The sequence below is a fragment of the Pempheris klunzingeri genome, chromosome 3 (genome assembly GCF_042242105.1).
Source record: "Pempheris klunzingeri isolate RE-2024b chromosome 3, fPemKlu1.hap1, whole genome shotgun sequence".
Classification (NCBI taxonomy): domain Eukaryota; kingdom Metazoa; phylum Chordata; class Actinopteri; order Acropomatiformes; family Pempheridae; genus Pempheris; species Pempheris klunzingeri.
In genome coordinates this window covers 19,360,610-19,375,466 of record NC_092014.1, presented here as the reverse complement: position 1 = coordinate 19,375,466, position 14,857 = coordinate 19,360,610, and the positions used below count along the sequence as shown (strand labels likewise).

General features: G+C 39.8%; 1 protein-coding gene across 1 annotated transcript; it reads right to left on the bottom strand.

Moving 5' to 3' along the window:
- Positions 1–8,069: 8,069 nt before the first annotated feature.
- LOC139198938 (galactosylceramide sulfotransferase-like) lies at positions 8,070–12,591 on the bottom strand. Its single transcript, XM_070827927.1, has 3 exons — positions 12,529–12,591; positions 11,482–11,648; positions 8,070–9,505 (listed from the first exon to the last, which is right to left on the bottom strand). The coding sequence occupies exons 2-3, from the start codon at positions 11,607–11,609 to the stop codon at positions 8,371–8,373; spliced, it is 1,263 nt and encodes a 420-aa protein (XP_070684028.1). The 5' UTR covers positions 11,610–11,648; positions 12,529–12,591; the 3' UTR covers positions 8,070–8,370.
- Positions 12,592–14,857: the final 2,266 nt, after the last annotated feature.

The window sequence follows — 14,857 nt, the reverse complement described above, 5'->3', positions numbered from 1 at the left end:
ATGTACAATGTAAAAATCTAAAGTTCATGCAGGGTGAATTATTGTTGGTTGCAGTAATGATAAGTCAAACAGATAAGATATTATGATAAGATCTCTGATGTGTGCTTTAAATGTCCCATTCCCATCTCCAGGTTACCACTACACCTCCATTCTGTGTTCAAACAAATCTAAAAAGTGCTTACAAATGTTTGTGTGTCAACCATCAGATTGTTTTTTTGGTCATGTGAGTGTCCTCTCCTGCCTTTCTAAAATTTACTCTCTTTATATGTGTGTGTGTGTGTGTGAATCAGTGTGCTGACTAGCCATCTGCCGCCCTCTGTTCTACATAATGGTCTATTCATCTCAAACAGCTGGTGGCCACACTGACCTCTGTCTATTCTCTGTCTATCTGTCTGTCTGCTGTTCTTCTCTCAGCCTGATCACTCAGCTTTCCCACTTCTTGAGGATTCCCACAAATATCACATTATCTAATGAAATGTTTTCCAGACTGGGATTACAGAGAAAATCACAGGGGTAATAGTTTTCAGTCCGCAAACAAAACTTAAGAGAACATTAACCCTTCTATTATGTTGGGGAATCAGATACAGTGCTCCCTCGTTTATTGCGGCGGTTACGTTCCAAAAATAACCCGCAAAGTAGTCAGCTTTATTTTTTTACAATTATTCTATATATTTTAAGGCTGTAAAACCCCTCACCATACAGTTTATACACTTTTCTCAGACAGGCATTAACATTTTCACACATTTATCTCTTGTTTGACTTGCAAACAGGCAGCACTTAAAAGTCACACTGCTAGCGATTGAACATTTATGTAAATTTGGTCTATTTGGTCTATTTGGTCTACACAATGCGCGTTCATACACTGTAAAAAAAAGCATGCAAAATTGCACTAAAAAAATCGGGGAGCGAGGTACTACTGCATCAGTTCCCACATGTGTTGTGTGCAAATATATAAAAACAGATTCACACCTTTTATCTTCAGTGTGTTTCTTTTACTCTTTTGTATTACAAATATGGTCAATGTAAATGATGGTGGGAGAGACCGAGAGACTGGCTGACCGACACCAGCTCATAAAGTGTAGCAGATAAAACAAATTCTCTCTGATGACCCTCAGCTCTGTGCTGTGGGTCCCTGCAGGGAGGGACTGAGGGAGTTGCTACTTTGTGTATGTGCATACAAGGCTTTAGATGTAGCTTTTAAACAGTTTGAAACATGAACTGTGAGCTGTTCTTGCTGCCCTCTGTGCTGCTTTTTTTTAGACCAAATCTGACCCTGAACATTATCTTTGCACAGACTTCAAATGCTTTAAATTGGTCAGCTTTTCAACATTGTCACTGATGATGAATTTCTTTTGGTTTCATGTTTAAAAAAAAGTTTTATTCATGTTTTGGTGAGTCTGAAATGAGTTAAATGACCTAAAATAAAACAATATTTTAGAGGTTTGGTGGTGAATCTCTGTCTCTCCATTCTCTCATTCTGTCTCAGATTATTTGTCTTTGTTCCATTCTGTCTGTTTCTGTGCAGTTATGTCACCTGTGCTTTGCACCCATCTGTACTTTGCCTGACTTTTGGGAACCTCTAGTCTGTGAGTGGAGAGAGGTAATGCTGGGTTGTTGTGTTTTCTCTGTCTCTCTCTCTCTCTCTCTCTCTCTCTGTGTTTACTGCCTCTCTCGACCCACCATCTGGGATAGTTGTCCCATATTTTTCTTTCTCTCTTTCTGCTGCCGTGGTTGTTTTCTCCTGTCAGGGCCTCTTTTTGACTCTGCTGATTAAGCAAAACATTTTATCTCCTATGCAAGTTACTCATGTGCACGTACACACACACACACACACACACACACACACACACACACACACACACACACACACACACACACACACACGCACACACACACATGAAGGGAGAGAGGAGAATACAAGAGTATTTAGGAAATCTAAATTTGATCAAATAAATAGCTTCCTAACAGGTTATATTTGCAGCTCTGAAATTGCTGACTCTTAGCGTCAAAGTGTGTGAAAGTGTCTCTGGTTGCCGAAACTAAAGCACAGTGTCTTCAACAGAAGAGGAGGCAAGTTGGTTGAACATCAACGTGAAATGTGAAGGAATAACACAAGACACAAGCACATACTGTATATACTGAATATACTTTGTCCTTGTGGGCTTGGATTGTTGTGCACACACACACACATACAGATTAATACAGCAGCGCTCTGTTGTAGTTCCCAAAGGAGAGCCCATGTCTATTTTTGGCAGTGTGGAGCACTTAATACTCTGTGAGGTACAGAGTTTATAGGAAAGGGATTGAATAACATAGGCGATCGTCTCTAGCTTGCAGGAGAACCAGGATTGCTGGTGTGTTCATTGGCATCATGACATGGCAAGACGAATCAGAATCTTAAAGGAACATCTCATCGTTTTGGGGGACACACATTTGTTTTTTTGTAAGGAATTGGATGAGAAAATTGATACCACTCTCATGTCTGTTCACGTTTGTAGCCACAACCAGCAGCTGATTAGCTTAAAGATTGGAAGCAAAAGAACATGGTATATCTTGTTTGTGTAATTTGTACAAAAAAAAGTGTATAAAAAGGAAAAAAAAAAAAGATATTACATAAAGACACAAGAATGTTAATGATCTGCTCAACCAACTCTCAATGTGATGACAAATACATGTTTCCCAAAATGTCAAATTTTTCCCTTTCAGATTGAACGAAGGAGATAGACTACATAGACGTGCTCTGCTCAGGAACATTTTTCCCATTATGCAAGAAAAAATACATATAATAGTTCAAAGTCCTCCTTCCAGCTCGCAGTCAGCTTAAGAGCTCCAATTGTCCAAATGTCACATCCACAGATTTCAGTTTTATTGTTCATGTGATTTAGCAAAATAAGATGTTTCTGAGTCTCCTGCTATTTCATTGCTAAAAGGGTTATAGCTGAGAAACAGTTTATCTCAGAGATGAAAGCAGACTCTGGCAACGAGAGCTCTGCAAGGACAAGGCTTCTGCCAGTGACCTTGAAGGGAACTTGAAAAAGCAGGAAGATGAAAAGGCGAAGAAAAATGATGAAGAACAAAATGAGGAGAGAAAAGAGTGAGTGTAAGGAATAGGTGAGACGACAGCAAAGGAGCACAGCTGCCCCAGTAAAGAACAGATGAGCCTCTTTTTCGTTTCCCCTCATGCTGCTCTCGCCGCATCCACGTGAGAGAAAGGAGGCGGGGGGGGAGGGGGGGGGGGGGGGACATAAAGAGAATCAGGACTGATGAATGCTGCTGAATGGCATCCTGCTCCATCCTTCAGCCAAAAACCCAGCTTCACCAGTTGTTATATTTAGTTGTAACATCTCATTCTCCTAAAAGCAAGTAAAGGAATAGGCCACAGGGGATAAAAGATATGATTTATTACCGCTAATGCTAGTATTATTGAGTGGTATAAAAATCTTAAATCTTAACCAACCAACATTTAGGATTGATTAACAACAACAACAAAAAATAGCAATAACACAAGAGAAAGCACAAGATAACAAACCAATATCATCATGAAATATTGATAGACATGTTGACAAACAGTTCATTTAACAAGTAATAGATAATGGGAAAGGAGGAAACTATCAAGTCTGACATCAAATTTAAACTTCCACCAGTGTCAAGGAGAAAAAACATTTAGGAGTAAATAAAAATGTAAGAGATTTTGTGGTAAAATAACACAGTAAAGAGAGTTGCAGATGTACACACACACACACACACAGGCACACACAAACACACGTGCTTGGACTTGGACTGAAGCTGTAAGCTGGTTTGGTGATTTTCTTGTCTAATGAGTTGGAGATAGAAATAAATCTGTTATGTGGCAGGTTGGGCAAGGCGAATGGGGAAATCTACTACAGTGTTCCATCATCGTTTGGTCAGCCATGTTCAGTCTCAAAAAAAAACTGGACTGATCAGTCATGTTGTTTATAATAAAAAAGGATGTGGATGTAGATGAAATTCAATTTTACTGTGTGTCTAGACCAAAACGATTTTGCTGATTTATTCTCATGTGTTGGCTTAAAAAATAACTCATTTTGTTTGGGAATGTGACACAGACTGAATCAACATTTCTCTAATTGAAGAGAAAGCCTGCTCAGCAGTCATACAATGACTCATTGCCTCAGTGGCAATGCAAGCGGTTATTTTGTAGGAGTCATCCACAATTTCATTAATTCACAGTCTTGTTTAGAATTTTTTGAGACCAATGTCTCTGAAAATTTTAAATCTTTTCTAATTTCTTCAAATATTCAGTTTAGTTTTGGCTGCGAGTCCAGATGTGAACAAGCATGTATCAGGTAACCACACACACACACCTCTTGTACTGTCTCACCTCTTTTACTTCTCTCCTTCTCTCTCACTGTCAGCTCTGTCATTTCAACGTGTCTTATTCCCGGCAATGACGCTCTGACTGCGTTTCCCATCACTGCTGTTTATGTTTGAAGGCCACAGTATCTCCGTCTAGTCTGCTCTGAGCCATTTTAGTCTCAGAGGGGCATTTATGTCCTGTCTCTCTGTGAAGGACAGTGTGACAGTGCAAGTGTGTATTAAACTGTGCATGTGTTTTAGTGTGAGTGTTTCTATGTGAACCAGCAGTCTGTGGTGTGTCTTTTCTTTAAATTTGTGCGTGTACCCACAAACACTCTTCATGTGTATGCCAGCGTCTATGGTTTCTACATAATCACGTTTTACCAAAGTCACCATGAAGGTCTGCATCTATGGTGTGACTCATCCTCCTCTCCTTGGAAAGCAGCAGCAGCAGCAGCAGCTGAAAAGCTGGACTTCAGCGCCATCTACTGTACTGCTTATGGAAAAGCACTTCTAAAAGACAAACCATGTCCATTCATCACTTTTTTGTCACCCTTGCCATTTATCAAAGTTCCACATATACTTTGAGACATGAGTTATTAATTGAGGCAGTTATTAATTGAAAGGCCACAGGATTAAATTATAGATTATAGGAAAATCACACACAGGGAAAAGTGGATGTGTAATGCGCTGCCTGTTCATTATTACATTCTTGAGGACGATTCCTCAGTGGACATTCTGAGTTGTCAGGCTCAGCTGGCAGGTTGAGGTGATGGATAGTGGTGCTGAAATAACGTCAAAAGTAAGTTAAAAAATATTTGACGTCTTAAATTTCAAATTTTCTGCTAAAATGTTCCCTTAAGTTTCTGTAAGTGTACGTCACATAGACAGATATTGTTACAACACATCATTGCACACTCTATGACTCTATGAGTGTTTTTCACTGAGGGCCACATACAGAAAAACACACAAAGGGCTGGGCCACTCACTAGAAGTGAGCTATGCTGCTAACTTTAATCCACTAGAGGTGATGTATACAGCCTCACCTCTAGTGGATTAAAGTTGGCAAAATCAATCAAATGTAGGTAAATTCTGCTTGATAACTGAATATGATTCAAGAAAAAAAACAGCCTTTCCATTAGTGGGCTTTCATTTATTAGCTGTGGTACAAGCTGGTCTTTGCCTTGTAGGCTCTTGTTCAGGGTGTTAAGGTGATCAGTGAGACCCCCCCCCCCCCCCCCCCAGCACCAGCACCAGCACCAGCACCAGCATCAGCATCAGAGAGGGAAGCTTGAAATAGTCTGTGCTAGAGCCCTGGTGCTCGAATCAACAGCCTTACCTCCACTTTTTTGCCCCTCGGCGGACACCGTAGATTCCTTTGCGCTCTCCTGTCCCAGCTGGAGCTCCATCCATCGTACCTCCACACAGCTCATCCCATTTAAGTCCCATCATGCCAACTGCATCTGACACAGCTTCAAAAACATCCTCACCCGTCGTGGTGCTCTTTAGACTGCTAACATCAAGCAGCTCCTCCATAATGTAATAGTGATCTTCATTAGTTATTAGCTGTGCTCTCATCGCACACCGCGTCTGAAACTTTCTACACTAACTTGCTCTCTTAAGTTTCCTTGATTCTGCCATTTTGGGTCACCTGTAGCACATTTCTTCTTCTATTACTCATTTTATAGAGAAGCTGCCTCGTTCAAGACAGTTACTCCACCTAGTGGTGAGACTAAGAAGTACAACACAGTCCAGCGCAAGTTCCATGTGTGGGCCGTAGTACAATACATTTTTAGAATTTCCTGCGGGCCAATGAAAATTGGAGCACGGGCCGCAGTTTGGACACCCCTGCTCTATGATGATCATCATCATGATCATCATAATTATTTTTTAATTTGTGTATAAATATATCTTTTGTATTGTATTGTATGTGTTGCTATGTTTTATTCAGGCTGACACAAAGGTTGGCAACCCTGGAGGAGTTTTTTCAAGATGGACCCTCCATCAGGTCCAACAGAGTGTAGGAGTGTTCAACACAGTTTATTGGGTGCATTTGCAGTTTATGTTTATTTCCACAGTGCCATAATGAGTTTGAAATATATACCTCATAAAGACAGGCAGGGCTGAACATAAAGATAAGCAGGGCTAAACAAATACATTGCCAGGTTTATATCAATAAAGCGACACAGCACACTGACTCATCCTGACACAGATATGTACGAAAAAGAAAAACCACAGTGACTGTCTGGCCACAAGCCAACTTTTCCAACCTTTCGATTGATCTACCTTAGAGTTGTAAATTACTTTCCAAACTTACTTTCTTTCTTCTTTCCTCATACGATAACATTGACATTCAACAACATTATAACTAGCAGTCTGTAATAATGTGGTATACTGATTCATGATTGTTTCTTTGACCTGAAAAATATGCCAAACAGTGGAACTGCACACCTGCTTTTAACGGCAGTCAAATGAAGACTGGCTGGCTTTTGGACACTGTCTCATAAACCAGATGAAAAGGAGGGAGGATGACAGGGAGAAGTTGGTATTGCCCTCATAACAGAAGGTGCGCCGGTCATGGGTTGTGTATGTCTGTAAAAACGGATCCAGTCAAAACCATGTTTCTGCTGAAGTGCTTTATGAATGAGCATAGCTTTTGTTGTGGTAAAGATTTAGTCCACTTTTTAAAACAACGTAATTATTAATTATTATCCAGCTGATACACCAGCAGCTCAGTCTCTTTGTTCTCTGACATGTTTGCATATCCTGCCTGCCTGATCTATTAGAGCGTCAAAGAGCAGCCTGCATGTCTAGTTTAAGTCAGCTTTGTACATCAGTCCATGCTTATAAACCAATTGCACTTTTATCCAGATGTAAAAACCATATACTTATTAAAGGGACAGTATGGATTTTTTGAAGAAGGGTTCTATGATGTACTTATCCAAAGTTAATGTATTACCTTCAGTAGATAGAGGTCAACATGCTCTTAGTTTGGAGAAGCAGATAGGAGCAATGTACCTTATCTTAAGTGTGTGCTATATTTGCAATATTTTCACCATTTTACATTGCCATCAGACAGACCTTTTAGTTTAGGAACTGAATATGTTCTCTCTTTCTTTTCCTTTGCTTCAAACCCACCAAACTCCATTGACAAAAACACTAATTTTACCTTGCAGAACACAGGAGCTCACTGTGCTACTGCTGCCTTGATTAATGAACAAAGACTATTCATTTTGCATCCAAACTAACCATTTAAGACACCAAAGTCACACAATAACACAAGCAAACTAACAGCTTGAAGATTAGCTTGGTAGACTAGCAACTAACTAACTGTGGATAAATACCTCATGCAACCTCATATCAAATAATCCCTTAATAAACAATCCCTTTAAGTAGCAGCCGGTTAGTTTGACACTGAATTAGTGCGAGGCAAAGGATACAAATTGAAGCTTCCTGTTTAAAGTAAGTTCTGGTAAAATACAATGATAAAAGTTTTTTAAAAACCTATGAAAAAGAGCCGACTGTCTAACTTAGAGGTGCTACTACTTTCCTGGCCTGAAGATGGTTCATGTCAGCAAGTCTCCATCTAAAGGTGTTGCTGTTACTTTCTCTAAGCGCCAAAAGGTTTGAAACTGCTGGTGCTGGAGCTCTGACACTTGTGTGTTCTTGTAGAACTCAGCTATATTATAATATAATATCTGATGCTTGCTCATGTGGGGATTCTTGAATCCTTCATTTTGAATTCCTGAATCGTTGGGTCTCTCTCTTAAGCAAAAAGAGTTTTGGTCTAGAACTGCTATTTATGGAAAGCGTCTTATGAATTGCCGCTACATAAATAAAGATTGATTGATTGATAAAAGCTATATTGTAATAAAAAAGAACAGTCGTATAAAATCCCTTTGTATGTCAAAGAAAGGGGGGCGGTAATAATGCAGCAAAAAGCAAATATTCTAAAATTCTGAAAACATCGCTCTCAAATGTACAAAATTTTCAGTCATTCTGTCGGAAGCTCTTTCAGCTCTCTTGTGCATCTCATCACCAGTTAATGATATTCCTCACATATCCCCACAGCTTGGTGAGCCACAGGTTCACCCCCAAGTCTGTCAGATATTGAATTTCTGGAGTTAACATCTTCCTGCACAACTCCTTATAGGCTTTGTCAACATTTTTTTTCAAATTGTATCCCACAATTGACTTCTCTCCGATGGGCTGCCATGGCTGCATGGCTGCCTCACGAATGTTTCCAGCCTCAACGGAGTGACCTCCCTCAACGCAGATCTCCACCAGTTCTACGTTCCTCCTTTTAAGCTCTGCGACGTCCTCTGCCATACGTTGCCTTCCATAAGCCTCCACCTTCTCCCAGAAGGTCTGGTTAAAATGTTTGTAAAGCCTCCAGTCAATGCCATTCCACTGCAGGGCCTTCGCCCTCAGCTCAGGAGTCAGTTTAGATACGGTGGATTCCTTACGGGAGTTGAGCCTGAAGAAGAGGAGGTCATCCATCTCCCAGCAGAGAACATCCTTAAGCAGGATGAGTGATTCCTCAAAGTGCTCCATTAGCATCACTAAGTGGAAATGCTCAGCAATGACCTTGATGCCCCCCTCTACACGCGGGTCGTCTGGCTCCAGGGTGTTGTCCTGCCCAAAGTCAAAGAACAGCAGGTTCTTCAGGTAGAAGGAGTTAAATCCACCGGGACTGAAGTACTGGTTAGGATCACGCAGGAACTCAGCCATCTTATCCTCATCTGGTATCCTCCAGGTCAGAGGAACAACATGACTAAAATAATGAAAGGATGACTCAAAGAGCTCTGCTGGATCGCGCAGGATTGTGACGTACAAAGTGTCTCTAGGTAGCACTTTGGCCACCTCAGACGCATTGAATCGCATGTGGTTACACAATATGTTAAAGCACTTTCCAGACTGGTAGCCGTGAACGTGCTGATGCTGAAAAGGCGAAGGGTAGAAGAAGTCATTCCTGCTGCTAGGGAAGGCAAATCTGAGTTTGTGCTTCTCCCCAAAGCGGAACAGGATATTGAGGAAGGTGCTGCTGCCAGTTTTATGGGTCTTCATAAACATGATATCCACCTTAGGAACACAGATGTTATTGTCTTCCTGTGAGCTGTTTGAGGTTGACTGGCCTGGTTGGGGAGCACAGGAGTGAGGCACTGGAAACCTACAAAACAGTCAGTGTGGGGGAAATTTTTAAGCGTCACCATAATTTATCATAGCAGAGTTATAGTTCTGCACTGAGAGCTATACATTGTACTGATTTTCATGTGATAATATTTCTGGTTTTACCGAAATGTCATGTGGAAATGTGCTGTGAAAGCCTAAAGCGATACAAGACAAGCATAAAGTCACTGAAATATCAAGATTGATCCTCTTGTTCTGCACTAAATCTACTGTCACCACAATAGTAAAAACACACGGTGCCCTTAATGCTGTGCCATTTCTAACTGAGCCAGTTGTAATTTAGAATGGCTCAAAAGTGGTAAATATGTTATGGACTCTTAAAATAACAAGATATACTGTTTCCACTGTTATTCGTCACTGTTCATTTATCCAACTGTTAGTTGCCATACACAACACATACATATATATCATATACTACACATCGTCTTCCAGAGAGTAAATCAACTCATACGTTTGAGGACTGCCACCCCCCCCAAAAAATTCTTTATCCTCAGACTGCTCCAGAGCAGTCACAGCTTTGTGACTTGGTTCAGTGGGTGATTACAGTGAGTAATCAGGTGTATTGGACTTTGATTCCAAAGTTTATCATTTATAACACGATTAATAATTTATGATACTATCAACAATAAGGTGCATGACGTGAATTGATCATCTCTTGGGGGAAATTTTTGAACGCCTACACATTTCTGTTCCGTTTGTTGGTTTCAGAAAAATCTGAAATGAAGCTGCAGCAGCTAACTCATTGTGTTATTGTGTTATATTGGCAAAGTTCAGTAGCAATTAAAATATGAGAAGATAATTAATGCAAAAACTGTTCTTTTAGATAAGATCATCTCTTCACAACCTGCTGATGCAGTAATTTATTAATAAATCTAGAAATTATCAGCTTAGAATAAAAAAGCTTCTCACTGAGGTTCACTCAAACTTCACATGAGATATTACAGACTACTTCCCCAAATGCAGATATGTAAATAGAAACCTATGAACAACGGATGATGCTGAAGTACGCTCAGGTGGAGAGTTATGTTTGAGTGCTTTATTAAACCTCAACTCAGAGTCATGAAATTAAAAAACCTTAAGCCAATACATTGAATTCACATAGTTATGAATATTAAAAAGGATAGTGCTTATTGTAATTCAAGTGAAGGCTCACACACACAGTACAGAATTGAAGCAGAGGCAGTTTGGGTTGAAACACCTCATTTCTAGCTGTCTAGTCTGTTATACATTTAGGCCCATGCATGCATTTATTATCTATAGATAAGGACACCTGCATTATCATAAATAAGTATATAATTCAGTTGTTCGGTGCTGGAGTTAGAGGATAAGGTTTATACATTATAGATAAATGGTCAAAAGGTTGAAGCTAATAGGAGAAGATTAGCGAAAAAAAAATCTGTAACAAGGTAATTTGCACTGTGTGTTATTTCTTCACGTTTTTATCTCTGCAGCCATTCTGGATCTGCAGACTGATCAGTGCCTGTGGTAATGCCTTATTTTACTGGTGCCTTCAAAACAGACAATATACTGTATGTTTCCAGAACTGTTATATTTCAAGACATTTTGTCCATCCATCCATTTTCTATACAGCTTATCCGTCAGGGTCGCAGGGGGAGCTGGAGCCTATCCCAGCTGACTTCGGGCGAGAGGCGGGGTACACCCTGGACTGGTCGCCAGCCAATCGCAGGGCCACATACAGAGACAGAGACAGACAGACAACCTTTCACTCTCACACTCACACCTACGGGCAATTTAGAGTTACCAATTAACCTAACCTGCATGTCTTTGGATTGTGGGAGTACCCGGAGAGAACCCACACTAGCATGGGGAGAACATGCAAACTCCACTCCGAACCCCGGACCTTCTTGCTGTGAGGCAACAGTGCTAACCACAGCACCACCATGCTGCCCAACATTTTGTCTAGAAGTGCAAAGTAATGCTGTATGAGGGTCTCACTCTGGTGGACTGAAGCTGATCTGTAACGTTGAAAGAGAGTAGAGCAGAGCCATGATGATGATGAGGCAACCCACAGTGACACGTTTGAACAGGAGCTGCCACCACTGCCTCTGTTTCTGGTGGAGCATGGTAATGGGGAGCAGAGAACGATCACCTTATGAGAGGAGGAAGAATGATAGAGACAAGGGCAATGTTAAATATTATTTGTGTCCCACACATATTATTATTGACAAGTGAATCACTCTGACTTCATGAGATACATCATGACTATATAAAAGACATAATTGGGATCAAATCCATAGAAATTCGCCTTATACAAGACAGGAGCTACAAAGACAAACTGCCACATCACAAATCATATGTAAAGTTGTTGTGTAATTACTTATATTTGATCTATTTTTTAAATTAATTTTTTATGTTATTACTGCTGTTTTATTGAATACACTAGTGCTGTAATCCTTTCATAAATAGATAGATAGATAGATAGATAGATAGATAGATAGATAGATAGATAGATAGATAGATAGATAGATAGATAGATAGATAGATAGATAGATAGATAGATAGATAGATAGATAGATAGATAGATAGACAGATGAATAAATAAATAAAATACATATAGTAATTAGTCAGTCGAGCAGAATTACTAGACTTCATGCTGTTCATAGAAATTATCTCTGAACCTCAAACCAGAGAGCAAAGCTAAAGAGACACAGAAGAACTTGTTACTTCTGCGATGCAGTCTGGCCACATTAACTCAGAGATATTTCGTACATTTAATTGCAACACATGACTATAAGAAAATTGGTTCAACATAATGTCAGGAGTGTATTACTAATTTTGCTAATTAGCATACAGTTCAATAGAATGTAACTTCTGTGTGAGTGTTTTTTGTAAATGTTTGTAAATTCCTTCCTAGTAAAAACCCAGCAGTGTTGTGTTGTGAATAGTAGTAGAAGTAACGTAAAGTACGTAAGTAAATTTAATAATTAAATTTGATCATCAAAGCATCACATTTGATTCACAGAGAGAAAAGCGTACACTTACCTTTTATGTGGCATGTTCGCCGCTGGGCTCTCGCAATCGAATGTCTTCCTGCCATGGTCTGCATGTCATAGCTTATCTTTTTATGGCCCGGTCTTGTTTACCTTATTGTTGCCTGAATAACACTCTGAGCTCAAAGTTTGACATCTCCATAGTAACCATATCAGATTGTATATCAAGCATGTCCTATTATCAGGTTTTTGTTCCAGGTGTGGGGGTAGAAAGAAAAGGAAAGAAAAGACAGGGCGCCTGCATCTCAGTTGTCTGCAGTATCCTCTCCTATCAGCAGAGGCCCTCATTTCATGGTTCAACAGTATTTTACAAGCCAGAGGTGGTCTCACTCTCACTTAAACTTCCTCGAAACGGAGATAGAAATGTACTTTATTTTATGAATTTACTGCACGGTAATAGGACATTTATTGTGGGTACATCGAGTGCACAGCCAGACTGCTGGGGTTCACTTCCTCTTCTCCAGGAAACACACCACCAGACACAGCTGCAGAGGCGAGGAGACTTTAAACAGCAACAGTAATTGTGACAAACGAGGCTTAGCTCAGTGCAAAGTCTGCTGTGCTGATCTGTACTCTCACTCCTATGCAAATGGTGAGGGACAATCCTCTAATTCAAAAGCTGCTTTTTCCATATTTTTTCAGGTTTGACTTAATTATTCTCAAACTGTACTCAAACTATAGGTGCAGTGTTTTCACTTTCACATTTTGTCCATAGAATAGATTACGTGAGGGATAACACCCTATGAGTTGCCCATTATCAGGAATTAATAGATGACTAGGAGGCAGAAAACTGTCCGACGCAATTCCTGATAATGGAAATCTTGTCGAGCATTATCTCTTACATGTTTGACAATAAAACATACAATAAACAGCTGGCTCTTTGTTGTTTATTTTATGCCTTTATTACTGTTCTTTTACGATATGAGCTTGAGAACTCTTAATTCAAACTGTCAGTCCATCCACGCCAAAAGAAACAACAGTTTGGTGTATATATGTTATTTGCTTATTTGCAGTGCCTCTGGGGCCATAGTGCAGTACATAATAAAAACAGATAAAGCAATAAAGATAAACATGGGATAAGACAATAGACAGTGAATTAAAAATATAGCAACAAAAACTAGTAACAGCAAACAGAAACTACACTAAGATTAAAGTGAAGAAACATCAAAGTGTCTGAGAGCTGGTGTGCTGATGTGCATTTGAGGTTTTTGTGTTACAAAAGTATATCACTAACATGTGAGGAGCCAAATCCTTCACATCAGTAACTGTAGCAGGAATTACTCAAAGTAAACTGGCAGGCTGGTGTGCGTCACTGGTTCAGCAGTTTAAGTTTCAGAAATAAAAGGAAGTTTAATGTAAAATAGTTACTGCTTTAAGCAAGACAAGACTGGGATTTGTAACTATGTTACATTTGCTGTGCTTCATCATGCTTCAGCATGTTTTCCCATTTCAAAAACTTCTCCAGTTGCAGCCAACACTGGCAGATTTCTTTTGCCCAAATATGACGAACACGACTGGAAATTCACCAGACTGAACTCCATTACTAAAGCCAAAAGCCGGGCTTGGGAATTTGTTTGAGGGACACTGTCACCATCATTGTTACAGTTCCCTCAAAGTCCCACCGTGCCAGCACTGCTGCTCATTAGTCAACTAAGAGACGAAGAGAACTAAGAGAATATGGTGTTCCAGGCTTGTGGATCTGTAAATGTGAAACAACATATTCCTGCACAAACAAGCAAGCCTTCCCATTCCCAACAGCACACTGCTGGATGATTAAGAGTTTCAAAAACTAATCCGTAGAAGGCAGGAGCTGTTTGACAGCCACAATTCTACTTTTTTTTTTTTCTACTGCAGGTCATTAAATCAAATCCAGTTTTACTTGATGTAAAAAGAAATTTGGGACAAACAACATTCATCTGTGGAAATGAATCCATATTATAATTCTGTGGCTGAGATGTCTGCAGATGGTGACATTACCAAACTACATGAAGTTATTATGTTCGGTTCCTATTTCTTATTTTCAGGGAAAATAAAGAAGCATGTGTCAGCGTTTCGTCTGATAGATGTGTGAAATCAGATCTATGCTTTCATCAATGTCAGTCACCATGACTGTGACCAACTATGTGCACAACCTGACAACTGCACTGTCTATAAATGGATATTGTTACACTGTGTTCGTTCACATGGATTTTGTCAGATTGGATGTCATGGCTTGTTGGTAAATAAGATATTTTGAGCCAGAAGAGTCAATGTTGTGCCGAAAACACTGATACAATCGATGAAATTTCCTTTTCCACTGCCGTATTTACTCTTGTTGTCAT

Excerpts from the sequence above, each read along its gene's own strand:
- LOC139198938 (XM_070827927.1), bottom strand. The coding sequence starts at position 11,609 with ATGCTCCACCAGAAACAGAGGCAGTGGTGGCAGCTCCTGTTCAAACGT. Across the intron at positions 9,506-11,481 it reads ATCAGCTTCAGTCCACCAGA|GTTTCCAGTGCCTCACTCCT; the intron begins GTGAGACCCTCA and ends ACTGTTTTGTAG.